Source organism: Pelecanus crispus, chromosome 1 (assembly GCF_030463565.1).
Source record: "Pelecanus crispus isolate bPelCri1 chromosome 1, bPelCri1.pri, whole genome shotgun sequence".
In the NCBI taxonomy this organism is placed as follows: Eukaryota; Metazoa; Chordata; class Aves; order Pelecaniformes; family Pelecanidae; genus Pelecanus; species Pelecanus crispus.
Window position 1 is genome coordinate 63,301,708 of NC_134643.1, and position 26,350 is coordinate 63,328,057.

The following is a 26,350-nucleotide window of genomic DNA, read 5'->3' on the forward strand; positions in this document are numbered from 1 at the left end:
TCTCCTTGGTATAAGAACAAGCTATGTTCAATGTTTACTGTATTGGAAAAAGAAAATGTTCCTTTTGTTGTAAAGAAAGTTTCTGAGCACATCAGGAATTCTGCATGTGGAGCTGTAACCTGACCATTTCCACAGCGGAAAGGTCTTTGTTGTTCTTCATCCATGCATCACCTAATTTTTTTCTTTTTTTTTTTTTTAACAAGTATTAACAGACATGGTGTAAGTTCTCAGACTGCCGTGGTCTACAGCTATGAGTGGCAAGTGTTTCACGAGGAGATGGGGGCCTCAAAACAGCACTAGGACTTCTGTGGATTTCATGAGATCCCTTTGTATTACACATTTTATATCCAGCTTATGTTTTGAGCTTATTTTGTTCACGGATGTAAGCAGGTGCATATGGCACTTCTCAAGTGCAGGTGGGCTGGAAAAGTAAGTATTTGCTGTTGTGGTGGTCTTTGTTGTGAAAGAATCCCAGGCGGCTCCTAGCAGAGCGGGAGACGCGGGGAGCAGCGGAGGCGTGAAGTCGGGGTACCTTCCCCACGCAGCTCCGCTTGACCTTGAACCCAGGGATGAACCTTCAGCACTTGCTGATAAATGCTGCTGGGATTACAGGCGGGGGGGAAGCTGCCTTCCCCCGTCGGGGCGGCAGAGCTGAGGGCCCGGGCCCCAGCCCCCCCGGGCTAGCTCCCCGGGGGCGCGCTGGCCGGGGTCCGCCCTTGAGAAAGCCGCTGCGGCCCCCGCCAGCCCCGCTGCGGCCCCGCAGCCCGGCCTTGCGGAGGCGAGGCAGGGGAGCGGCGGGGGTGTCCGGACGGCCAGCGCTCCCCGCCGGGCCGGGCCGGGCCGGTCGCGGCGCTCAGCCCGCAGGCGGGGCCCGGGGGAGCGGCGGGACGGCTCTACCTGCGCCGGCGGGCAGGGCCCCGCCTCCCGCCTCGGCGCGGCCCCGGGGCGGGGCCCGAGGAAGTGACTTCAGCCGGCGGCGGAGCGGCGCGGCGCGGCGGGGCTGAGCGGCCGGGCCGGGCGGAGCGGAGCGGAGCGGGGCAGCATGGCAGCGGCGGCGGCGGCGCGGTCCCTGCTGGCGGCGGGGCGGGCGCGGGCGGGCGGGCGGCGGTGCCGGGCCCTGCCCGCCGCGGGGGCCGCTCCCTACTGCACGGTGGCCCCGCAGCAGCAGCAGCAGCCGCCGGCCGACATGAGGAGCTACCTGTGGTCGCGCTACAAGGAGGCCAAGAGAGTCACCAAGGGTGAGCGGGGCCCGCGGGCGGCAGCGGCGCGGCTCCCCCGCCCTGCCCGCCCTCCCGCTGCTGCAGGTCGGAGTGCCGCCGCTCCTAAAGCAAAATACATGGCGTGCCGGCGGCTGGGAGAGGAGGAGCGGCGAGTGGGAGCCCCTGCGGCAGCGTGAAGGGTTCGGGGGGCGAGGCCCGCTTAGCGGGGGTTGCGGGCCGCTGCGCGCCTCCACCCGGGGGCTTTCCCCCGGTGGGCGGCGGTGGGGCCGCCCCGCAGCGCCCGCCGAAGCCGCCCTCCTCTGCTCCCGGCGTCGGGGCGCTCTCCGTTCTGGCGGGCTCCCGTGCTCTCCCCGAGTGATGAGACCGCCGCCTCGGGGGGTCCCCAGGGCCGGGCGCCCGCTGGGCCCGCAGCGCTCCGAGCCCCCCGGGCCGGCGGCTGTGGGGCAGTGCCTCGGGGAAGGAGCCTGCCGTGGGGCGCGGGCTGGGCCGGGCAAGGCGCCCGGCGTTGGGGGTGTGCTGTGTGGTGGAGAAAGGCAAAGGTAAAAAGAAGGTCAGGAAGTTGGTCGTCTGTTTGAGGGGCTTTCTGCAACAGGCCGCTCTTCCAAAAAGTTAAAATGCTGGCAAGGTTTAGCTGACTTTTTTTTAGTTTTGCCTATGTTTGCGTTATAATGCTGTGATGCAGTGAAGCCAGGGTAGAATGCTAATGATACCTGCGTGACTGGGAAGCCCTCTTTGTCAGCCCGGCTAGGAAAAAAATTAAGGGCCAGATATTGAAGCTTGCTTGCTTCTGCCCTTGCTTTGGTGAGAAGAGTATTACCAAGGTGCTTGAATATGCGATCTTTTTAGAGAGCCAAAAGAGGCAGCATGTGTTCCACACCATCGAGTGGGAAAACTTATCCTGTAGCGGCAATGGATAATGCTTTAGTCTTGCATGTTTTGCCCTTTAAAAAAAAAAACAAAACAAAAAAACCAACCAAAAACATACGTATGGTCTTATTCTACGCTTAAGAGTATTGAGCGTGACCTGGGGCTTCAGTGTGCCGAGTGCAAACATAGCATTTGCAAACGTAAGATAGTGGTGGCATTTCGCACGTGAGATAAGAAGCTGTGTTAGAGATCTCGGAAGAGTACTATGAACTTTAGAGGGTGGGATAAGGGATAGGAAGAAGAGAGTAAATGCCTTTTATTTTGAATCTTTTTTTCTTTTCCTGTTTTTGGAATGAACTTCTTGAAAACCACACCCACACTTGAGAGCTGAGGTTAGAGAGCAGGGTAGTGTTAAGAGAAAATAAGTGGGTGTGGGTTGGCAAAAGACGAGGCAAGTGCTTCTAGAATAATTCAGAATATTTTATTACAGCCTAAGTCACCCGATGGCTTCAAGTACGTGATGTTTCACTTGGTTATAGCGTTAACATGACAAAGCTGTCCTGATTTTGACCCAAGGTTTATAGTGCTTGGGATGCTGTCTGCCAGCCAGAATGTCTAATAGCAACAAATTGTTCATACTGTCTGTTTTCAGGCAGGTGCTAGTCAAGCTTTTTTTTAATCTGAAGTATCTTTATATCTATATATATATACTTAAATATCTTTATTTATAAAACAAATGTTGACTCTTCAGGGTGCACATTTGAAAAAATACTTTAATACAGAAATGGGTGTTGTAACATGATTTTGGAAGTTCACTCACAACTATGGTTATGACTTCCGGTTAATTAGATGATTCATGGCTGGTTTTTTATAGAATAAAAGTATTTGCCTTAATAGTAGCATGTCAAATTGCATTTCATTATTTTGTTACCTCAACTGACCATAACATTTATCTCCTGTACTACTATAAGCAGTGACTGGAGATAGTAGGAGCTAATGTTTTGGTTGAGGCTTATTTTATTAAATCCTCTGAAATGATAGAGACAGTTCTTCATGTCAGCTTAAGCGTGGGGAACTCCTGAGATCTTTTTTGGTGAAAGAGATGCTGGACCTTATTTGAAACTTGGAATTAAACTCTGTGAAATTGCTGTTTTGTCTCTCTCAAAAATTAAAAGACTTGCGTATCTGCATCTGATAAAACTGAATGGTTTCAGATTACCATCTGTTATTTGGCATCTGTATAAGTTTCTTATTGTATCTGCCTGTCAACTGTGCAGCAGTTGAAGGCATTGCTTTTACAAAAGAAATGTTATTTCCTTTTCTACAAGTTGGCCAGAGTTTTCAAAATGGAGCACTATCTTTGTAACAGATCTGGAGTCCCCCTGCCTACCTGCCTTGTTGAGATGGTTTCCTTCCATGGTGGAGCACGTAGCGTTATCAGTCCTCAGAGCTGAAGGTGTTGAGATGAGCTTGACCAAGTTCTTCTAGTCTTATGTGTAGAGAGTAACCAAACAAAGCCTATTCCCTTTAGACTCACCCTTCCAAGCACAGATTTAAGATGAAAGCTCCCCTTCTTTTTTCCACTAGTAAGGAAGGCTGGATTATAAAGATAGTATATGGGAAGGAAAGAAAGGAAAACATGCCCATGTTTTATGCTTCCAGGAGGGGTAGCATTTAGCCTGCTAATGTTGCTCTTCCAAGTTTTCTGAACACAAAATACAAACATCCTTAATACTGGTGTTGGTTCTAAAGTTACTTAATGTTAACATGGCATTATGTAAGTGGTCTTAACTTCACAGTATACTTTTCAAACAAATATCAGGAGAAACACACCCTTAAAAATGGAAGTGATTTACACACACTAGGTACATGTGTGTTGAGAATAACTATAATATTTTTGGCTTCCTGACTTGCTAGAAGGTTAATAAGGATAGCAATGTGTGTGTAACTGTTGTTTGGAAAGTATGGCAATCACTTCAAGTTTACTTATTTGAGTTGAAATTGAGTGATGGGGTAACCTTGAAATGGTGAAGTAAAAGAAAATAAAGCAATGCTAAAGCAAAAACAATCTCAGTTCTGCTTCTGGGGCAGAAGCTGGATAAAATAATGGCAGGAGAAGACAAGGCTACTGTAATAATAATTACCTTCTCCAAAGTTCATTTTCAAAAGCAGTAAGAAATGTGTTAATGGAGTTAGCGAAGAATTGTATATATTAAGTCTGGGGTTCTCTGAATGAGATGCTGAAATGTATCTTCTCTCCTTCTCTCCTACTTGAACTGGACAGAGAAAAGTTTGCTTCAAATAAAAACTATGTGTCACCAAGACAAGTTAGGGACAGCATTTTCAATAGCGTCTTATTGTTAAGGATTTGCTCGTTAGTGTGAATTAGTTTGATAGTTTCCATCATTAGTTATATATATTTAGAAATTGCTAATGGATTTCTACATATTTGTTTAAATAAAACTACAAGGCTGGTGTAACTTTTTTTTTTCCTCTCCCCTGTTCCCAGAGTTGGTTCCTTCAATTATGAGTAACATGCTGAATCCGGATGCTATTTTTTCAAACAATGAAATGAGCCTGTCAGACATTGAAATTTATGGTTTTGATTACGACTACACACTGGTCTTTTATTCTAAACATCTGCACACGCTGATCTTCAATGCTGCTCGAGATCTTCTTATTAATGAGCATCGGGTAAGTAAAATTAATATAATAAACTTATGAATAAAGAGTGTAATAAATAATTACTAACTGAGAGGGGCATAACTCATCTTTTCATGCCTTAGTCCTAGCTTGGCTCCCTTACAACACACTTTGTACAACAGCTATATATGAACCACAGAAGTCCTGGTTTATTCTCAGCTGCAGTTTTGAGCAGAGCACAATCTGACAACTGTTATGGAATAGAGTTTTACTGGGTTTATTTTTTAACGTGGTGGTATGGTTTTTTGTTTTTTTCCTGATTGTCAATTATTGGAGTCACCCTAATAAATAAGGAGCTTAAAAGTTACCGTTACTCTGTTTTATGCATTGCTGTGAGTGCAGTGATTAATTTTTGTATGAAATATTTTTAGCCTGACTTCTTATGAGATCTTTGAGTGCACTGTGTGCTTGCAAGGTGCTGCTCTGTATGTGCCCGGTGTTTCAGCTGAGTTAGCTGAAGGGGCAGTGTGTGCAGTGACGCTGTAATCAGAGGCTGGATACAAGAGAAACCCACGTAAGTGTTCAGCTCAGTAGTGCCCTAAGAGGGAGCACTGCCCTGTTGCCTCGCCAAGCAGTGTGTTTGCATCTGTGACCAGCTGACATCCAAGCAGCTTGGAGCTGGTTGGTTGTGTAGGTTGGGGCTGGGAGAAGTTACTGTGTGTCAGAAAGCGGGGGGGAGATGGGTGACTTGGGAAACTGAAGGTGTTGCAGGGAAAAAGATTGAAGAAAACGTGGTCTGAAAGAGTCAAAGTTTATTGAACTGTAGGACTTGCAGGAAAATAAAAGACAAAAAGTCCACAGAGTAACTTTTATTAATAAAAATGCTTGTGTATTTTATACAGCCTAAATCTGAATGAGTGGTGTTATTCTATGTCCGTATTTGAACCTAAAGGTTAGGAGCTATATATAAACACCTATAAATATCCCTGGAAGAACAAACAAAACTTCATGGGCACTACAAGCATACACAACTTGATCCCCTTAAGATTTTGGCATGTCTTGGTAGCAATTTCTGTAGAATGTGTAAATACGCTTTAATAAAGCTACCTGGTTCTTGAAAAAATCAATATTACCATAGGAGTCAAAATTAATTCTTGTCGACAATAATTAAAATGGTGCTCTGTCTTTGCTATTTGAATGAATTCAGGCAGTAATAACTTTCCAGTTTGTCTCAATTAAAATATCTTGAGTTCTAGTAAATGAAGCTGTAATTACTTTTTGAGACCACTTATTGAAATAGAACCTCTCCTGTTGGAATTTATTGGGGACAACAGTTTTTATTAATGCTATCTTTGTAGCTGCTTATACTGTTAATGTTTATCTTGCCTTTAATGTTAGAAAAAGCTTCTAGATAGTATTGCCCATTGTGACTGTCATAGTCAACCTAAAAGATGGCCAATTTTGGTCATGGCAGCGTAAGGTAATTTGTCAGAAATTGCAAAATACAGTGAAGGAATCAAGGAATTTTGAAGTGTGTCCAAGAGAATAAACATCAATTTAGTGCTAATCTTGGAGGTGGCAGCAGGTGTTGAATGTAAACTCTTGCTCTTAGGTTTATTTCTTTCCTAATGTACAGGCATTGTGCCACCTTATCTGGACTGCTGTTTCAGTCCAGATATATCTATCCCTACCAAGAGTGGGGTAAGCAAACAGTGCAATTTTTATCACTATTTTGTTTGGCTTGTGAGGAAGCTTTGATTTGTGTGCCAAGATAGGCTCAATCTTTTTCTCATGTGTACTGGCATGCGTGCAAAAAGACAGCCTTCTAGTAGAATAAAGTAGGAAAGTCAAGCATGCAGAAATTTGAAAAAGTCAGAAATAAATTTCTTTGTTCATGCTTGAATTTCCTTGTTCATGCTTGATGTGGCTGCTTTGAGGCATGTGCAGTACACTGTAGTTTTTAATTAATCACATTCTGTATCATCCCCTGATGTTTTCTCTTGTCTCCTTTTCTGATTCCTGTTCCCTGGCCAAATCTAGACATCTTCCCAGTGCATTTGTAGGCTGTTGATGCTGTTCTTTGTTCAGATCAGTAGCCTCCCCCACGTTTTCTGGAAGCGATGGTAGGGATGATAGTTCAGAAGTTAGGAGAAAGGACTATTTTCTTTTAACTGTAGATGCCTGTCCTCAATACCAGCACAATCTACAGCAGTTGCAGAGCAAGTCCTCTTCAACATAGATAAAAACTTTGTGGAGAAATTGCCTTTTTTTTTTTTTTTTTTTTTTTTTTTTTTGGTAAGAGTAGTTCGAGCCTCTGTTGAAGCTGTATAATCTACTACTTTTCCTTGAAGGCCTGTAAATTAGCCATATATGTATGGAGACTGGTGTTGAGAAGGTGAAGAGTGTGCCTGAGATGCATTTGTCAAATTCTAAGAGTGCTGTAGCCTGTGGGAGGAAAATGAAGGATCACCTTTCAGCTGGTTAATCAAAGAAGTGATAGTTTTCTCAGGCCTTGCCAGAAATGACTGAAGCACTTTACCTTTTAAAAACAAATGAACAAAACCCTTAGCCCAAGGCACACACCTAACATTTTTTTCATGGCTAACCTATGCTTAAAGCAGGACAAAATTACAATCGACTGAAAATGGGTTTGTACCGAAAAATGTTAGAAAACTCCCTAATAGGTGGTGCGATAGGTTATGCTATCTATAAACAACCTAAGGAAAGAGTACATGACACAGACATTCAGTTCATGTGCACCTCTAAACAGCAAGGTGTTACAAATGCTGTCCAGGGTAAATACACTTGGGTCACTGCAGTGTTCTCCTGAAGTGACTCGCTGTGATTAATGCCAGACTTCTTTCAGAATCTGATCTTTGTAATGCACTGTTCTTGGGGAAAGTCCCTTCTGGGGGAGCCTGGCTTCTTCAGGTAACGTTAGCTGCTGTAAATTCTTCTTCCTTCCTTCCTTCCTTCCCATCGGTGTTTATTTACAGTGCATCGTATCTTTAAACACCTCTGGGGTCAATGTTTCAAACACAACAATCTAAGATCAGGAGTATGATCCACACTTAGGGAGTCAAAACAGATAGCTCTGCTTTTTTCTTGAAAATGCCAGAGATTTTTTTTTTCTCCTGTTAATATTGATGATATTGTATTGATTTTTCTTTCAGTAGAAATGAGCAGTAAAGTTTGGGTATCTCTGTAAATCAGGCCACGTTCTCGGGTTTCTAGCTAGAAGGTTGAGCTGGAAGCTGTGTTTGTATAGTCTTTTTCTTGATGACACTTCATAATGCAAGGTAACTCAGCTATTAAATTTTAGGAAGTTAATAAAATATAGTTTGTTTTCAAAGGTGCATAAATTAAAATAACTTTTTGAACAAGAGGCTAATGTTCAAAGGTGGTCACTACAGAGTATATGATGTCCAACTTCAGGTACTGTGCTTGACTTAGATTTAAAACGTTGACCTTGGATTTCGGAAAAATGTTTGACTTGTCTTGCACTGTACATACATTCCTGCAAATCTCACCAACCTATTAAAAAGCCTTTCTTAATGAATAGTGAATATCAGAAGCATAGAAAACTTAAGCTTTTAAAATTCTGCAGAAACGTTTTTTGTTTGTTTTTGTTATGGATTTAAAATCAAATCATTGCCATCTTTTCTTAGTATCCTGCAGAAATAAGAAAATACGATTATGATCCCAATTTTGCAATCAGAGGACTTCATTATGATGTGCACCGGGTATGTATAAATAACTTTGTGCTGAGTTATGCAGTGCTGAGAACCTAGCCAAAGAAAATAAATAGGGCTTTTAAGTCTACTAACTTTTCACTCTGCGTTAATGTGTAAGGATTTTATTTCATGGTTTTTTTCTCTTTCATGGCAAGCTTGATTTTTTTTTTTTAATTTTTTTTTTTTTTAAATAGCTCTTAAGTATAAAGCGTTTTGGGTGTTTTGTTCTCATGGTGGGCAGGGGGAGGGAGAAAGTCAACTTGGAGTGCAACAAAATAAAACTAAGCAGGCATCTGCTAATAGGAAAAGATATTTCTTCATGACCTAGCTCAGGTCACTGGACAAAGTTTCCTTGGTGATTTGGCAAGCCCTAGGTAAAAGCCATTGATAAAGTATTTTGGAAGCTATGAAGGAAGTTGAAGTGAAGGTGCTCAGGTGTTCTCGAGATGGAAAGATTATAGATAAAGTTGCCTTGATTTCTATAATTTCATGTCAAATAGTTGATGTGATTAAAAACTGATATTTTTTTTTCCTCTTTCCCCTGCAAGGCATTATTAATGAAGATTGATGCTTTTCATTATATTCAGCTGGGAACAGTTTACAGGTAGATAAAATTATTTCCTATTTATAATAAAATGTATACTCTTGTTTTTGAATCTCTTAATGGCATTTATTAGCGTACATTTTAAGTTCGTATCAGGAACAGTGCACTGAAAAGCACGGACGTGAATGAATATTGCAGTCTTACTGGAGGGGGTTTCTTTGCACCTCTGTGTACACAACAGACATGCGCACACACCTACTGACTGATACAGCACAGCTGATCCCCCAGTTCAGAGCGGGGAAGTTGGCAAGCTGGTTGGTCACATAGTGCTGACTCACTTTGTTTCCGGCTGTTAAATTGTGCCGAAAGACATCTAAAAATACGCTGATGACTTCTCCACTGTTGCTTTCTATGTAAATAATTTGTCACGTAGTGCCTGTTAGCATGATTTTAGTGTGGTTGCAGAGACACTTGAGAGGTCTTACTGTATTTGCACAGACCTTTTAAGTTTAGATATATCATTCTGCAAGTATGATGTGGTTGGAGCACAGCTGCTTTGTGTCTGCACAGCCTGACACTTTTTCAGTTGACTGAATTGATGTAAAATTGGTGTGTGCTTTGTTACATGGTATAGATTTACTGTATGTGATCTTTGACAGGAGAGTTTTTAGTATGGCTCAGTTTGCTGTAATGAAGCAGTACGCATTTGACTGACATGAACACCACACTTGGTACCATATTTTAAATTAAACAAGGCTGAGCACCTTTCTTAATGTCATTGGACAAAAAATTTTCTTTTGGGGCCAAGAGATAATGCCACCTTGAGCTAATTTACTATGGGGGCTAGCATGGAACTGTGTATGGTAGCATGAAGTGATGATAATGCACTCGTTACTTTTTGTTTGCCAGGTAGGCAAATAGGTAGATGATTCAGCCTTAGTCATTGATCTGTTCTTTTATGACTTGGTCTGAGATCTCCTTTGGGAGAGGGGAGAGGAAAGGAAGGAAAGTGAAAGAGGAAACAAGATGGCATGGGTCCAGCATTAGGCTCATACTGTCAACACAGTGTCTGTCTAAAGCTGCCAAAACAATGTGTGTTCTGTATACATCATCAGAGTCCACGTGAAACATCATATCACTTATTTGTGTTTTATACATGCTGATATAGAATAATTCTTGTATATTTCAACTGACAAAACCTGTTCCTGTGGTTTTTGAAGGAATCATTTTTGCAGGGTTAGGAGGGAAACGGAGAACTCAGTGAAGGTCACTAGTTGTAAGATTCATTTTAAAAGGCTGTCACATTTTTACATTTTTCACTGTTAAAAAATGCTAGTTTGCTAGATTAAAGGCTAGGTGAAGTAATTAAAGATACATTTATCTGTAGAGGTATGTAGTAGAAATACGAAGATTGGTATGAATGAGGTATGAATGGAAACATGTATGTGTGAGAACACCAGAAGAAATGTTGGTAGAAGGGACAAAAGGATGGCACGTGGTGGTACCTGGATCAGCTGGTCATCAAGATACCATCACATCTGCATGCTGTTTCTCCAAACACCTGTATGGGGGCAGGGGGAGCAAAAAAGAGGCTGGAGGCTTTGAGAGAAGATGTCAGGAAGAACAGTGGTATGACTGGAACTGTATGGTGACCTTGACGAGAAGAAGAATGGGTGGTGAGTCCATCAGCCGTGTTGCCTTATGACTCAGAGTGGGACAGAATGAAGGGGCAGAAGAACACAGGTGCTGTCAACCTCTAGTACAAAAGGCACACCTGAAGCCAGCATGTGATGACTGATCAAGAAAACTCCAGAGAGTTGTTGAGATTTGTTGAAGAGCTGGCATCCCTTGTTCTCTGCGTCACCCAAAGTAATTCTGGACAGGCTGCTAGGCCACACGTCTTGGTACTTGTGAGTGTGTGTGAGGGAGAGAGAGTGAAAGCTGCCATTTCACTCAATACTGTCTCTTAATTTTGTTTCAAATAACGTTACCTTTTCTCTTCTATTCCAACACTGAGCTTTGCTGTCAGTTGTTGTGTATCTGTAGTTCTTAGTTTTAGCCTTCTGTGTGTTCTGTACATGTGTAGGACAATTATACTGCGGAAAGTAGCAGGACTTGCCCAAGTGTACAGCCTCACTTGCACTGAGAGGTGTAAGCAGTTTTGGTATCCCTCTAACAATGCACATCTCCAAGAGCAGCAATGGGAGCACTGCTGTCGGTGAACTGTGATGCTTTTAGAGCAGTCTGTCCATGCTGTGGGTGGAATAAAATAAACTTAGTAGTTATACAGCTGGACTGTGAACTGTGTCAAGACTATGGGTCTTCTGGCAAAACTAATGTACAGCTTTGCTTACACAGCCGTGTCTCCTCTCTGGATTTCACATATGTCTATTGTCCTCTCTTGATTTGTGCTTAAGTAGTTCCTGATCTACAAGTGTTTTCTGTAGCAGTATTCAGATACTACTTGGCATAGCTGTCTGCAGACTAGAAGATGAGTCAGTCCTTCTTAATTCTGACTGTATTACTTGGTATGTGTTTAACATTTTGGTTGCATTTATTTGTGTTTCCTGCTGTGGAGTGGGTGATGCTGAGCTCTGTACGTTACAAAACCAATACTATCTGCCGTGTTGGTGCGCAATACTAACTTGAATGCTGGAGTCCTACCAGCACTAGCACAGAGCTATGTGCAAGTTGAGTATTGAGAAGTGCGGTAAAGGAACTAGTTAACGTGGGACTCTGCTACCATAGCAGCCCTGAGGAAGTTCATGTATCGTGCCTTTCCACTGCAAAGCTGGTATGGACACTAAACACTGAAGGTACTAGGCTTATTAAGTAATTTATTTTTTAATGCCTCACAACACATCAGGGTAAGACACTGGAGGGGAGGCACTGAAGTAACTGCCTGTCTTACAAGGCTGCAAAACACCGTAAGTAAGCTTGGAAAAAAGGGACGAGATGATCTGGTTTTCATTTGGGTTCTTTAATCTTAAGCAAAACCTCAACACCTCTGTGTCCTCTGGTGAGGATGTTTGTGTGCCTGCAGTGTTTTAGAAGCTTTAGTGCAAGATGCTTGATACTGTAAACATTCAGAACCAAACCAAACCGAAGCCTTTAATCTCTTCATAGTTGATAAAGAAGCTCTGGGGAGAGAGGATGTCTCCTCCTTCACCATTTGTTGTTATATTTTTATATTTTAATTACTTGTCAACAATCCTTCAAGTAATCTTAAATTTTGAGAAATTGAACTGTTGATACAGTTTAAAAGAAATTCTTACTTAGTTAAAGGTTGTGTATGGCTTGCTTTCCCTTGATTCTTCAAGGTCATGCTGCAGAATAATCTGGTTTAAACACTATCGCATCATCAGTGCTGTATGAAACAAAGGCAGAGTGCGGAATTACTTTGTGTTAAGAAACTGGAAGCTCTAACTACTTCTTACAAACCCTTGAGGCATAGTTTCAATGGAGACTAATTAGCTTTTTTCCCCGTAAGAAAGTAAAAAGGACTTAAAATTGGAATGTGTTCCGTGTGCGTCAGCCTGTTAAAATGTTACTTGTTCTGTAAGGAAAGATGTTGTTTTAACTTACAGACTAAAGTGTTCCTATGACATTATTAGTATTTTAATAAGCTCCGGATCTAAGTGTTAGTCTGTCAGACTTTCATTTGGTAAATACTTGAAAATTTTAATCTGTCTTTGGAACTAAAGCTAATGTTGTTTTCCAGAGGCCTCAGTGTTGTCCCAGATGAAGAAGTTATTGCAATGTATGATGGTTCCCATGTCCCTTTAGAACAAATGAGTGACTTTTATGGAAAGGTAAAACCACGAACTGCTCTTAAAAATGTTTTGGGGGTGTTTTTTTTTTTTTTTTGGGGTGGGGGTAGTAGTGTTTGCATTTAGTTCTTGTTCTTACTAGCAGTTATATTTTCTCAATACATGACTGACTTACAGTGCTAGATGTGAAGTTTGCTCTGTAAAGCGACAAATATCTTTTCTTTCTCCCACTCACTAGTTTCTTCTTTCACTGTTCCTTTGCCTAGTCATACAGACAGAGAAGCAGAACATAGAAAAATCAAGTGGCTTGCTCAGTGTTGCACAGCAAATCTGATAAAAGCTGGGAAACGAACCATATCTTGTGCCTTAGCTTGGCTATGTACTTCTTCCTGGTGGTCTAATGGCTTAGCTGATGTAGCAGCAAGTAAATGTATGGAGGCATCTCTTGCATACCAGCTGGCAGAGTGACAGTAAGAGGATTTGGTAAAAGATGAATGATAAAAGACAAAGCTTTTAAGTTTAGGATTTGACTTTGTGGGGGGAAGTTGATCTTGCTGGTAGGTTCCTTCCTCTTTCCCAAATGAAGAACAGTGCTGTCTTTTTAGTAAAAAACAAGTTTATTTTACCCCTTTTACTTCCGGATGTTAATTCCATGTTGACATAAAAGATCCTTCTTTGTGCTGTGGAGCATTTTGTTGTTCTTGCACTTGTTCTTATTTTAAGGAGCTGAACTTAGAATTCCCAAATCTGGTCTCTGCAGCAGCTCTGAATATCGCCCTGGCATTCCTTGTGGGATGCCTTGGTCTGTGCAGGTCTATGCTTTCTTTGATCTTGGAACAGACAGTGACAGGACAAGAGGCCGTGGGCACAAACTGAAACACAGGAGGTTCCCTCTGAACACCAGGAAACATTTTCTGTACTGAGCACTTGCATGAGTTGGTTGCCCAGGAAGGCTGTAGAGTCTCCATCCTTGGCGGTTCTGGGCAACTGGCTCTAGGTGGCCATCCTTGAGCAAGGGGGTTGGACAAATGACCTCCAGAGGTCCCTTGCAACCTCAGTCGTTTGTGTTTCTGTGATCTTGACCAGTGTGCTGTCTTGAGCTCGTTGCTTTACCTCTTTTCTTGAGAAGTATTTGCTTTGTATTTGCTCTTATATAATGAGATTCTCTACTTTTGTGAAACTTAACTATAATTACAGCTTTTGTAGACTAGAAATCTTTTCCTCTGTTACTGCGTAGTTACTGTAGGTTCTTACAACTTTTTATTATTTCTTTTCAAGGAGGTAAATTGTTTTGCAGTCCTAATCAGTATTCCGCTTATTTAAAAAAGAAAAAAGACAACAAAACCACCCCCCTGTCGTAGTACCCATTGCCTCTTATTTATAGAAGTGTGGACTTCCAGTGAAGCTTCTAAGTCCTCTTGATTTTTAGCTGAGCACTGTCTTTTGTGTGCTTATGAATTAAAATACTGCTCTTAAGAGTAATGAGTCATGATTAATTCTTAAAATAAAGCCAACACTTTTGTTGGAGTTATTTTATTGAAAGTGTGTTAGTTCAAAAAGAATCTAAAGCAGTGTGAACAGCGATGGCAAAAGTGTATCTGCAACTAAGCTGAAGTGTTTATACTGGATGAATGAAAGTGTTCTAATCTGAGAAATGCCTGACCTTTTTTTATTTTTTTTTTCTTTCCACCCCTGTAGAGCTCACACGGAAATACAATGAAGCAATTCATGGATATATTTTCCTTGCCAGAAATGACACTTCTTTCTTGTGTGAATGAATATTTTCTGAAAAACAACATAGACTATGAGCCTGTTCATCTGTACAAAGATGTCAAGGTACTAGCTTTGAAGATTTAGGTAAACCTCTATGTTTGTGCGTCTTCTCTGTGAGCACTTCAGGAAGTTTCAACCTGTTGCATCAGCTCCAGTGAAATACCTCAACTTTAGGTTTTGTGTAGGGTAATTATTACTATACAACCATAAAAACATAAGTAAAATGAAGGTAGACCTTGGAAAATAAACATAGAATAATTTGAAAATTGTTTTAAATCTTACGTTCTAGGGTTGTTGCTCTTTTTGTAGGTTTGAGAGGCGGATGGGGGAAAACGAAGAAGCACTTGTATGTCAATAAGACTTCTCTTGATTGTTGTTAAAGGTATACTTTTCTCACTAGCAGGAATTGTAAGAGGGAATTCTAGTTTGGAGCTTTCAGTTGTACTGCCTCTGTATCTTCGCTAGTATACGATCATTTGCTGTCTCTTGCTTTTGGCATATGTATTTTTGCCTGTTTTCCTCCTCTAAAGAAAATCTAGTCATGACTAGAGTAATTTGACCGTTTTGATTCCTCAGGATGTGTCCTGCAGATGAGATAATTTTATGTCATGGTTATTTAAGAACAGAAGAGGTCATGCCCAAGTTGATGGTATTTGTCTGTACAAGCTTTCCATCCAAAACCTTCTCCTGGTCCCTTGTTGACATGTATTAAACTTGTGTAGTTGTTCAGCATATGTGATGCACCCAAATGTTGAGTTTCTCACTTTCCCGAGTACATCAGATGGGCTTTAAGAAACTTTTGACCTCCAGAGTAATTTTCCCTTCTGCCTATGGTTACATAGAGTCAGAAGGCTAGTTCCTGTGGTTTCTGCTGAAGTTTTTGTAGAAACTTCTGTACTACTGCTCAGCATTACCAACATTTTGGAAGCCCTATACTGGCATTTTTTTGAGATTTGAGGACATACTCCATGTAAGTACCAAAATGGCAGCACCGCTGTCCTAAACAAAGCAGTCTAGTGTAGAGCTGGCTCAGGAGAGCTGCCAAATGCCTTCAGAGGGCCTTATGGGTACTTACTTAAGCATTTAGCTTCTTTCATCTGTTAATAAATTACTTTTTTAAATAACCGGGGCATTTGTGAGTGATCATAATCTAAAATCTGTCTGGCTTAACTTTTTGGTTTTGGGTTGTTTGGTTTTGGTGGTTTTTTTTTTTTCCCCCAAGAGGAAAGGAATGTGCTCTGCTCCAAAGGTCATTGGAAATCTGTGATGACTGCTTCTGCAGAGGGCTTTCATCCCACTTCACCCTTCTGAGCGCCCTTTCACAGTTGTTACGTAGAACAACCCCTGCACTATACAGTTTGTACTCCCAAAAGTATGAAGTTAGTTTCTTGGAGGACAGGCTTACTCTTTGTCTAGGGGTGACATACGTATCATGAACATCACATGGCATTTCTGTAAAGCTGAAAGTGTAATTCAGAGAAAGGAATTGTTTTAAAAACAAATTACTACTGCTATGCAGTGAGCACGGTTTTTATACTTGAAAAGATTTTTCGGTTCTTTAGTGCTCTGTTGCTTTCCTGACAGGATTCAATCAGGGATGTCCACATCAAAGGAATAATGTACAGAGCAATTGAAGCAGATATTGGTAAGTACTAATGAGATCATCTGTCAAAGCTTTTTTCACCAATAGTATAATGATCTTTCTGGCTTCCTTATTTAGGATTCTGGCTTCCTTATTTAGGATTACAAATTCTAAATTTTAAAGTTTGAAAGAGTTATTGCCACTTTTCTAAGGTGCCTTTGTTAGGTATAACCTTATGTTCTGAACCCTTGGTTGAATGAAGAGAAAATTCTCATGAAAATCTTTTCCAGTTAATATTGTATTTTCCCTAATCCTCACAGAGAAATACATCTGCTATGCTGAACAAACTCGTGCGGTGTTAGCAAAGCTGGCTGATCATGGCAAGAAGATGTTTCTCATCACAAACAGTCCCAGCAGCTTCGTGTAAGGGAATAGTTGTTTGCTGTTCAACTATACATTTTTAGAGGATGGGGAGGATGAGGTTCTTGAATGTAATTCATTGTATTGCACAGGTAACTGCATTTCTATTATGCTTCACTGTTAATATGCCTCTGTTCTTTTTAGGGACAAAGGCATGAAATTCATAGTTGGCAAGGACTGGAGGGATCTCTTTGATGTGGTCATTGTACAGGCTGATAAGCCAAACTTTTTCAATGATAAGCGAAGGTGGGTATTTAGTCAGTAAAGAATGATTCTAGCAGCATATTCCATCTAAGACTATAGAGCATGTTATGAAATATTTTCATTTGGATGCAATGAAAAATGAAATCGTATTTGATGAAATGCTGTTTAAGGTCATTACAGAATGCAGCAACACCCAATTCTGAAGTTCAAATATTTACTATTTCTTACCTAAGAAAGTTCCAGTAGCTATTACAGGTCTACTGGACTGAGGGTCACAGAAGCTGTTTTTAACATCTTAGCTTGTAAATTGAAGTGTGTTCCTTTCCTAATAAACCTGAGAAATTTTGGTGCCTTTCAGAACCAGCCCCTTATCTGGAAATGTCTTTCATTGCTTCTGGTTTTGTTTAGTCATACATGATATTTAAAGGGCAGACTGGCTGACAGACTGGAGTATTTGGACTAGGTGTTCAATTAAACACATTTGTAATGTGTATGCACTACTCTTACACTTGAAAAAGGCCTATTCCTTTATGTGTACTTATGATTTGAAAGTGAGATAGAGGGAGGTGGGATTTTTTTTTCCCTTTTTTTCATTTACTTTTAAAAAGAACTTTACGTCTGGCCCCCAGTCCTCTGCCCCCTTCTTCTTCAGTTGTTCAGTTGTACAAAATGAGGTACTGGGCAAGATTTTTACACATCTTCACTTCTTCCGTGTTGTCTTTTCTCCTTAATGGCAGACAGTTCACTCTGTTTCTTCCCCTCTGTCTGGGATCCCTGCCTTAGGTCTCAACAGTTGTTCTCAAACTCTGTTGTAAACACCATAAGTATACTGGATAGATACATTGCATTTCACTGGCTAAAGCTGAAGATTTGGAGCTTTGCTTTTTCTATTACAAAATGTTCAGATGCTAGAGAGCATGTTTTCCTTTTGAAGGACGAGTATTTTTAATATCAAAATTCTAATCTCCTCCTAAAAAGTGACAGAATTTCCACAGCAATGTAACGATTGTATATAATTCTATTCTAGACCGTTTCGGAAGGTGAATGAAAGGGGAGTGTTGCTTTGGGACAAAATTCACAAGCTGCAGAAAGGTCAGATTTACAAACAGGTACGCTTTCAATAAACTCTTTCAGTTCGAATTTAATACCTATTTTCTAGAATCCCAAGCTTCTTTAGACATCATAAAGGTTTCTAAAAACTAGGTATGTTTTTTAAGAGTACTTTAGTGATTGAAGTGATACAAATTCATTGTACGTCTGCAGTTTACTTGCCTCTTGAAGTGATAGTATTACTGAGATTGCCTGTAAAATTTGGGATTTTTAATATATAAACTGAGGACAAGATTCTTGATTTGAAAATATTTTTAGGGGTGTACTGAATTCCTTTTTCAGGCTTTTAAAGGTGCAAGTTGCATGCTGCTACGATGAATATGTCATTGTTTCCGCAGGGTAACTTGTACGAATTTCTGAAGCTGACTGGCTGGAGGGGCTCTAAGGTTCTCTACTTTGGCGATCACATTTACAGTGACTTGGCTGTAAGTAGTTTACTTTCACGAAACAGGATAAAAGATGAGGCTTATTGTTTTCCTCTTCTTCCTCCCTAGTGATTCAATATAACACGCTTTCATTTGAGATTTCTAAATACAACAAAATTTGAGTTGGTAATTAAGCCATATTGCTTGTCTTGCAGTGAAGAAAATTGGTGCTGTAAAAGGCTGCCCATACTTTCCACCTGACGTGTAGCATTTAGCTTGTTTAAGTTGTGTGAGTTGGTATTCCTGATCCAGATACTGGTTGTGTCAGATGTAACAGAGAGTAAACACAGATATCCACACCTACAGGATGTGGCTGATATGGATGAATTTACTGCCAAATATAGTAAGAGCTGAATGAACTTCTGTTTTGAATGCAGGAGGCAATCTTCCTGTCACTAATGGTAAACTATCTTTCTTCCCAAGATCTTGCTACGGTTTGTAGCCCCACTATCTAGGTGTTTTCTTACTACCTTACGAACCAATGTACAGTTAACTGTTATTTTAGAGTAAGTGACCACCGCTTAAGTCTTTTGTAAGTGATTGCATATGAATGCCTGGATATGACTTTCCACTGCGAAGCTGTGGTAACATGTTTCAGCAGCAGCAGATATTAACATTTTTGCCCCTATCTGCTTTTAAAAAGAAGAGTAGTTTGGGTGCTCCAGAAGGCTGAGGGCCAAAGGAAGGAGGACGCAGCTCCGTTCTTTTCTGGCACAGTGGAGGAAAGAGCACAGGTGGCAGCTGCTTCATCCTGTACTTGCCAGGAGCTTGAATAGCTGGGGGTCCCAATAGGACCCTTCTGTCAGCTGAGCGTATGGGTAAATACCACGAACCTAACATGCAGTTTCCTCCAGATACTTCTCATCCACAAGAGTAATTTCCTAGTGTTTGTTTTAAACTTAATGAATTAGTGCTTATTTGCAAATGCTTGTGTGTTCTTTGTTTCTGTCTCTTTAAAAATGTGGGATTTGAAGCTTACTCTGAAATTAAAATCTGTTGCCTATTGGCACAGTTAAGTCCCACTGTTTAATATTTCTTCTTACACATAACAAGCAATTAAATTAGTGCCCCTTTGGGATAAACAATGGTCAAATTCTTCAGTTCTTTTAAGTAGTTCTTTTTAAGACTAATACTTGTATTTTGTAATTCTTCTTGGTAAATAGGATTTGACCCTGAAGCATGGCTGGCGCACTGGTGCAATTATTCCAGAGTTACGATCAGAGATTAAAATCATGAACACAGAGAAGTACATTCAAACCATGACCTGGCTGCAAACCTTGACAGGATTACTGGAACACATGCAGGTTTGTTCTGTGTGTGTGTAATCATCTCTGTATAGCAGAAGGGATCCAGCCAAGTTTCTAAATGCTGGATGTTGACGTTGCAAGTGCTTTCTGTCTCATTAAAGTTCACCACTTTGACTGTAGATAAATAAATGCAATTATTTGTTTGGCTAGTTAATAAGAGTTTTACCAAAATCTTGTTCCCTTCCTCCACTTGTCAGCCTGGATTGATTCCTGCTTTCAGTTGCTTAAAGTGCATGTGGGTAACTTCTGTATACTGATCTCTGAAGCATTGCTCTTGTACTGTTAGCTGGTAAGGGTTGATTAATGGAAAGGTTCGTTTACAAGGGCATCCTTAGTTACCTGTCATCCATACTTTACATTCCAGGTTCACCGTGATCCTGATTCACAAATGATTTTAGAAGAATGGAAGAAGGAGAGAAAGGAAATGAGGTAAGACATGGGGGACGAAGAATTTGCAATATGCTTCATGATAGCCAAGCGTTCTACGTGATTTCTTCCACAGGTTTCTTCAGAATTTCTGTCCATCCCTGATTTATATTCTCTGGTACTTACAGACCTTCTAAAATTATCTGCATAAAGTAATATTCTACCTGTGCAGCTCTTCTTTCCTCTGACACTTGGTGCATATGAACCCCTTTTCCCTGTTTCCCTTCTTTGGAACAGATATTAGTTTTCTGCATGAAAGGGTAACATCAGATCAAATACTTTTACTTTTTGTCTTAGGTCTCCTGTCCCTCTGTGTTCAGCTGTCACCATTGCTATTGATTACACAGCTTAACTTCTGCATGATTTAAAAATGTGTTTCTGTATCAAGACTTAGGTCACTTCAGTTTTTTTCAGATGATTGCTTCAGGTTGCTTACAATACATCTTAGAATATGCAGAAACTGGGCTCTGTGCTAGACTGGATTTAGCAGTGGACTCCTCACAGAGATAGGTAATAGGGCTAAAACTCCTCAAACTCTACTGTCATGAAGGAGCAATCCCTGAATGCAGGGTGTCTGGAGTGCACAGTTGGCAAGGTCAGCAGCTGTACCACCAGCAGCCTTCCCCAGAAATGTGGAAGTAAATGAAATGGAAATGGTACTTTGCAGTGACTAATAACAGAAGTTAATTCCAAGATGTGTTTATACTTTTTGTGTACATTAAGCCAAATCTTAGCATTTTTTTAGAGAGTCTTTTATCTTTGGGTCAAGTGGATCTCATTAGGATTTAGATGAAGGCAAAAGTCATCTTTCACAATGTCTAGAAAATAAAGCTTGAGATGTTGTGTTTCTGAAGTCAGAAGCAACTTATCACTCGTTTTAGTGGGAGAAGTGTGAAGCTCTTCTGTTCGCTACTGTGATTGCTAGATCTGGGCTACATGTGTGCAAGAGGTGCAAAAATTTCTTACGTGGTGCATTTAAGTGGTTTGAAGTGCAATGGCAAGAGAATAATGCATAGAACAGATTATATGAACTGCTTGCTTCAGGTTCAGGATGCTAGCTGGTAGAAAGGTGTGTGCAGGTATGTTCACTTCATTCTCTTTGTTTTCTTTTTTTGGGGGAACAGGGAGATGAACAGGAATTTCTTCAATGCGCAGTTTGGAAGCTTATTCAGAACTGATGAGAATCCAACTTATTTCCTAAGACGTCTGTCTAGATTTGCAGATATCTACATGGCATCATTGAGTTGTCTCTTGAACTATGAGCCTGATTACACGTTTTATCCAAGAAGGACTCCTTTGCAGCATGAACTTCCTGGCTGGTCAGGCCAGCTGTGCACTGGTACATTCAGAATACCTTTCCTACAAGATGCAGTTCAGATCAAATAAGCACTTGGCTTGTTCTCTCTGAAATGGGCAATTATTTTTTTTAATGTATATGTATTTTATTTAAGTCACTTAAAATCTGTTATCTTGATTTAGATATAATTCATACTTGTTCTCGTAAGCATTGTACTAATTTTCTCCACTCCTGCTTGGAGATGTGAAAACTCCTCTTATGCACAGAAGAGATGATGGACTGCCAAAATAGTAGTGGGCTGGGAGGGAGGGCAAATTTGAGGGGAAGGACTGGTGGTGTTCTGGAGTGGTTGTTTTTGTTTCTTTGTTCATTGGAAATTTTGACCTGCAGCCTTGATTTATAAAGAGATACCTGTACTCTCTGTTGTGGCCCTGATCAGAACTCCAGCTGGAGCCAATGGATCTTGGCACTGAAAAGCTTAAATCCAGTATTAGTAAGGCAATGATACACAGTTTAGTAGCCAGTTTACAGTGAGACTGAGAGGGATGGTGTACGCATTTTAACTTTCCTTGCTGCCATAGCTAGAGCCTTACCTGTAACTGAACTAACTGCTGTGTAGTGTTGGTGTGGCTCTGCTGCATTGCAGTGATTGCAGCACAGGCGGGCTCAGGCTGTTGAGGGCTTTTTCTTCTTTCTGCAGTTTCTGTTCTTGTAATGTCTGTGCTTGGCTATAGGTGGACCTGAGCCTAAAACTGAAAGTGGCAGTAAATTGGGCTGCTTCAGCTTCCTTTTCGTTAACTTTTAGGCACCTTTCTTTTTAAGTTTCAAAACACTTCAAATATCCACTCTCTGATAATAAAGCCGTTTCCAGAGGTCTTGCGTTTTGCATTTCAAAGTGGAGACAGATCTCTGTCAGGCTTTAGATTGATCCTAAATGCTGCTTTTTAAAATTTTAAGTGTCTTACTGTGGTATGCAACGTGGTTTTGCTGTTCCCTAGGAGAGAATGTATTTCATATAGCCTTCATTAATGAACTTTTACGGTCAAAGGTAAACACGCACAATGGGCAAATGAGTTGAAAGAAAAATTAAGAAATGAGAAAACAAAACCCAGAGTTTTCTGATGACATTTTTTTAGCTCAAGTCCTCAAAGCTGAATTGGGGGTAGTGGACAGTTTGCATCAATGAAAATAATTCTGGTGGTGCAGATTAGAAGTTTTATTAAAATTACTGAAATTACAGGTAATGCATGAACACAAACTCTGGGTAGCATATATGTTCCAAAGATTTGAGCTGAAAAATGTCTATTTTGCACAAGGAAAACATCTGTTGATGTGTTTCCTCAAACAGGCACTTTATAGAACTGCTCTGTAGTTGGTTTTAAATAAGGATGCTTTCCTTTCTCTGCATCCAAAGGAAATGTTTTTTTTAACTGGTGCTTCCCACCCCAGCCATTTTAGAAGGCATAATATGATTAATACTTTTCAAATTTTAGTTATTAAACGCTCTGTTTTTAAAAGCATATAATTAACAAAATATATAGCAGTTGGTATTCTTCACTTAATTTTGGGATAGCACTTGCTTCCTACCATGATTGTCAGGTGAACAGACTTTTGGTGACCAAAAGTTTTCTTGTTTGTTGTTTGTTTTTTTTTTTTTTAAAAAAACCCAAAACTGTCTGTATTATGTGCAAGTACCTATATTGCATTTCATATGCAGTATCTTTCATATTTTTAAAAGCATGTTTGCAAAGTAAAGAATGTATCCTAATCTAGCCTGCACAATTTCATAAGCAGTTTTCCTGTATGCTTGAAATCAGTCTGAAGTCCTCAGAGGTGGTTATAGATTTTATGTTTGTGATTTGCTTGTGCTCCTGTTTCAAACTTGACATGCGACACTCCTGAAGAGAGTGTGTGTGTGTTACTTAAACAGATGAATATACTTGAAATTAGTAAGTTCATCTGACAGTCCTGCTGTTTTGCTGGAAGAAAAAGATAAAGTTTTGCAGGAATTTAGTTTGGCTTTATCAGGAGACTTGGTGGTGGGGCTGTGCGAGAAATATTTAGCATAACTTGATAATGAAATGTGGGGATGGAACTATGCCTGATTTGCGTTCAGTTCTTTATCCTAATGCTCAGCTAGAACCGAATTTGGTGTTACATGTGTGTAGCACCTCTCGTGCTCCAGACTTCAATGCACTGTTTACAAAGAAAAAAACCAAACCAAAAACCAACCCAAAAACCAAACCACTGCACATTCTTCATCTTACTACCAGCAAGTAACAGTATTGTGTTATTCAGTTCTGCATTATTGAATTTGATAATGTTTTGTTGGTTACAGCTCTGTGATGTTTCTCCTTTTAAAGCTGGCTAGGAGTCAGTTTGCCTAATTTTCCTGCGTTAAGCAGGAACAGTTTAATTGGGTTGGTTGATGTTATCCACATAACACATTTTGTTTCAAGATAATTTCCTCCTCTCACCCTTCCTTTCTCTTAACTTACAAATCAAACTTCTGTACAAAGCTATGTTACAAAAGCCAGCTGAAGTAAAATTTTGTTTGTATTGCATGACTTCTTCAAATAAACAACATTGCATGAAAAAAAATCATTATGGGAGGGTTATGTTCCTTTAAAACAACCCAGCTGTATATAATATGAAATTAAGTGAGAATTTTACAGTGTATTACTCATTTTTCAGCACTAGAATGCTGCTCTTTAACTTTTACAAAAATGCAAGACATTTTTGTAATAATTTCAGAGAACTTGAGCTATACACCTCAGCGCGCTCCGCATTATTTATTTTAAGCTTGTTATCTTACTGACTTTGAGATTTCTGAGCATGTTTAAAGGGCAGTGTCTCTTAGATTCATTTTGGGAGTATAGTTTATTTGAACAGCAAAGGAAGAAGAAATTTTCTTTCTGTTCTATCAAAAACTCTGAAGAGAATAGTCTGTCAGTAAAAGAAGCGTTTAATGAACTGTGGAAACTTCTTTTGTGATAATAAATATTTAATGATTATTACAAAAATAAATGCTTGGACTTTATCTTCTGGTCCCTACGAGCCTTAATATTTTGGGTGACTGGGGAGAAGGAAGGAACATGAGTTGGATTAATTGCAACACCCTGTGGGGCAAACTCCCTGAAATATGTGTGTGTTTAAGTGTGTGTGTGTGTGTGTTCTAAATTTTTTAATATCTTACAGGTAAAAACAAGCAGGCATGTAGGGGGGCAAGGGAAGGAGTTAGGGAAATTACTTCAGTCTGTGGCTCTTTCATCCAGGCATATTTACACATTAGATTTCCTTGGTAGTGCCTGATAGCTGCATCAACAACCCTGGATTTGCCTGCATACCTTGTTCTGATGGGAGGCATCCTGGGGTGGCTCTCAGAGGTAACTAATGCTTTCCTGCAGGGACACCTTCCCTCCTGCCCCCAACGTGTGGTAGACACCAGGAAGCGTATCGTAGGGGAACGTTACTGCTGCCAGCAAGAAAATCTTCCTTTTCTTGCTGTTTTGTGGTTTCTATAGTGTTCTCACAATTTGCTATGATATTAATGTTTTGAGGGAAGGAAACGACAGCGAATCAAACTCAAGTTCGATTCACATCTAATAGTATGGTGAAAATTGGAGCTGTTACTGCTGTACATTGATTGAAAGGCAATGTTAACATGCTTAGTAAAATTACAGTACGTGAATAAGCAGGTAACTTCTGGTCCTCACAGACCCAAAAATCTGAATGTGGATGTGGGGTGGCAAGTACATCATCTTCATTGTCCACTTTTCACAAAAATAGCTCAAGTAAAAATTGATTGCTATTTGAGTACCCTCGTAGCACCTATATTTCTTGCTAAAGCTGCTACAATTACTATTTCCCTTTGTACAGTGAGGTGAGATGTAAACAAAACACAGTCAAGTTGGAAGAAAGACAGAAAAGCTAGAGTGGGCAAGCAGGGCAGACAGGATGGTTGGTGTTTCCTGCTGCTGGAATTCTTACAAGAAAGTATACTAGCAAAAAAACCTCCTCAGTTTAAAAATACAGGTTTAACACATGTTCTGTTTCACACTTGCCGGTTGTAGTTGTAACTGAGCCAAAATAAAAGCGTAGAGCTGGAGTACTAGCAAATTTAGGATATTTGCCAAGTTAGCAGTGTATTTGAGGCCACGCTAAAGTCTGTGAAGAGGAATAAAAGCGGTTAAATAGTAGCAGGCTAGTGAAAGTCTTTTCACTGAGAAGTGTCTGTTTGCTTCTGGGTAGGTTAGTCGAGAAAGTCTTTTCACTGAGAAGTGTCTGTTTGCTTCTGGGTAGGTTAGTCGAGACTCAGTTTTGCATTTGGCACTCTTAGCTGATATTGCTCAGATACAGCCACTGCTTCTGAGGTTGGTAACTCTGTGAACTCTACAGACTGCATCTTAAACAAAGCCGTGCTCTTTTGGTTTTTAATTTGTAACAAGATTTTATTCCCTCAAACATGTAGGTGCTGTTTTTCACAGTAAATGTAAATAGAAATGTGTTTTATAATTGACTAATGCCAAATTCAGTCTTCAATTCTGGTCATGAGGACCACTCATCACAAGCTGCTGGTCATCCAAATCCTATAAAATAGAAGAAAAGAAAATCAGACTTGAACATTGCGTTAAGAAATGAAAGTCACTTTTTGGCAAATTTGTCCATATAGATGGCAGAGTTTTGCACCTGACATTTTTGCACCAAACAAGTCTTTTTACTGGATGCAAAAAGGTTTATTGTGATTTTAGAGACTGCATGTACATGAGGGTCTTGCTAAATTGGACCATCGAGGCTATTCAGATATTCTAGCTTTACTCAATCTTTCCTTCCCTTGTTTCCCAGCCCCCTCCCCGCTGCATTTCAGATTCTTTGCAGAGTGCTGGCATGGCACTCGGCTGTGTTTGCAGCAAAGAGAAGGGAAGACTTTTTTTTTTTTTTTTTTTGGAAGGCTTTTTAAGTTTGTATAGACATGTCACTGGCATCCAGTAGCATTTGAAGTCCAATTTAATTCAACTCTCTTTGAAG

General features: G+C 40.4%; 2 protein-coding genes across 2 annotated transcripts in view; one reads left to right on the top strand and one right to left on the bottom strand.

Annotated features, from left to right (window-relative positions):
- The first annotated feature begins 1,042 nt into the window (after window positions 1-1,042).
- On the top strand, window positions 1,043-21,411 carry NT5DC3 (5'-nucleotidase domain containing 3). Its single transcript, XM_075716557.1, has 14 exons — window positions 1,043-1,238; window positions 4,597-4,781; window positions 8,399-8,473; window positions 9,013-9,068; window positions 12,730-12,820; window positions 14,477-14,614; window positions 16,136-16,196; window positions 16,454-16,556; window positions 16,698-16,799; window positions 17,785-17,866; window positions 18,206-18,292; window positions 19,456-19,596; window positions 19,964-20,028; window positions 21,150-21,411. The coding sequence occupies exons 1-14, from the start codon at window positions 1,043-1,045 to the stop codon at window positions 21,409-21,411; spliced, it is 1,644 nt and encodes a 547-aa protein (XP_075572672.1).
- A 4,449-nt stretch (window positions 21,412-25,860) lies between these two features.
- STAB2 (stabilin 2) overlaps window positions 25,861-26,350 on the bottom strand; it is an 86,512-nt gene continuing 86,022 nt past the window's right edge. The window contains exon 69 of the mRNA XM_075708114.1: window positions 25,861-25,911. Coding sequence (XP_075564229.1) covers window positions 25,861-25,911 — 51 coding nt within the window. The remainder of the gene's footprint in view (window positions 25,912-26,350) is intronic.

Coding starts and splice junctions, on each gene's coding strand:
- NT5DC3 (XM_075716557.1), top strand. CDS start 1,043: ATGGCAGCGGCGGCGGCGGCGCGGTCCCTGCTGGCGGCGGGGCGGGCG. Junction 4,782..8,398: donor TTCTTATTAATGAGCATCGG/GTAAGTAAAATT, acceptor ATCTTTTCTTAG/TATCCTGCAGAAATAAGAAA. Junction 12,821..14,476: donor TGAGTGACTTTTATGGAAAG/GTAAAACCACGA, acceptor CCACCCCTGTAG/AGCTCACACGGAAATACAAT.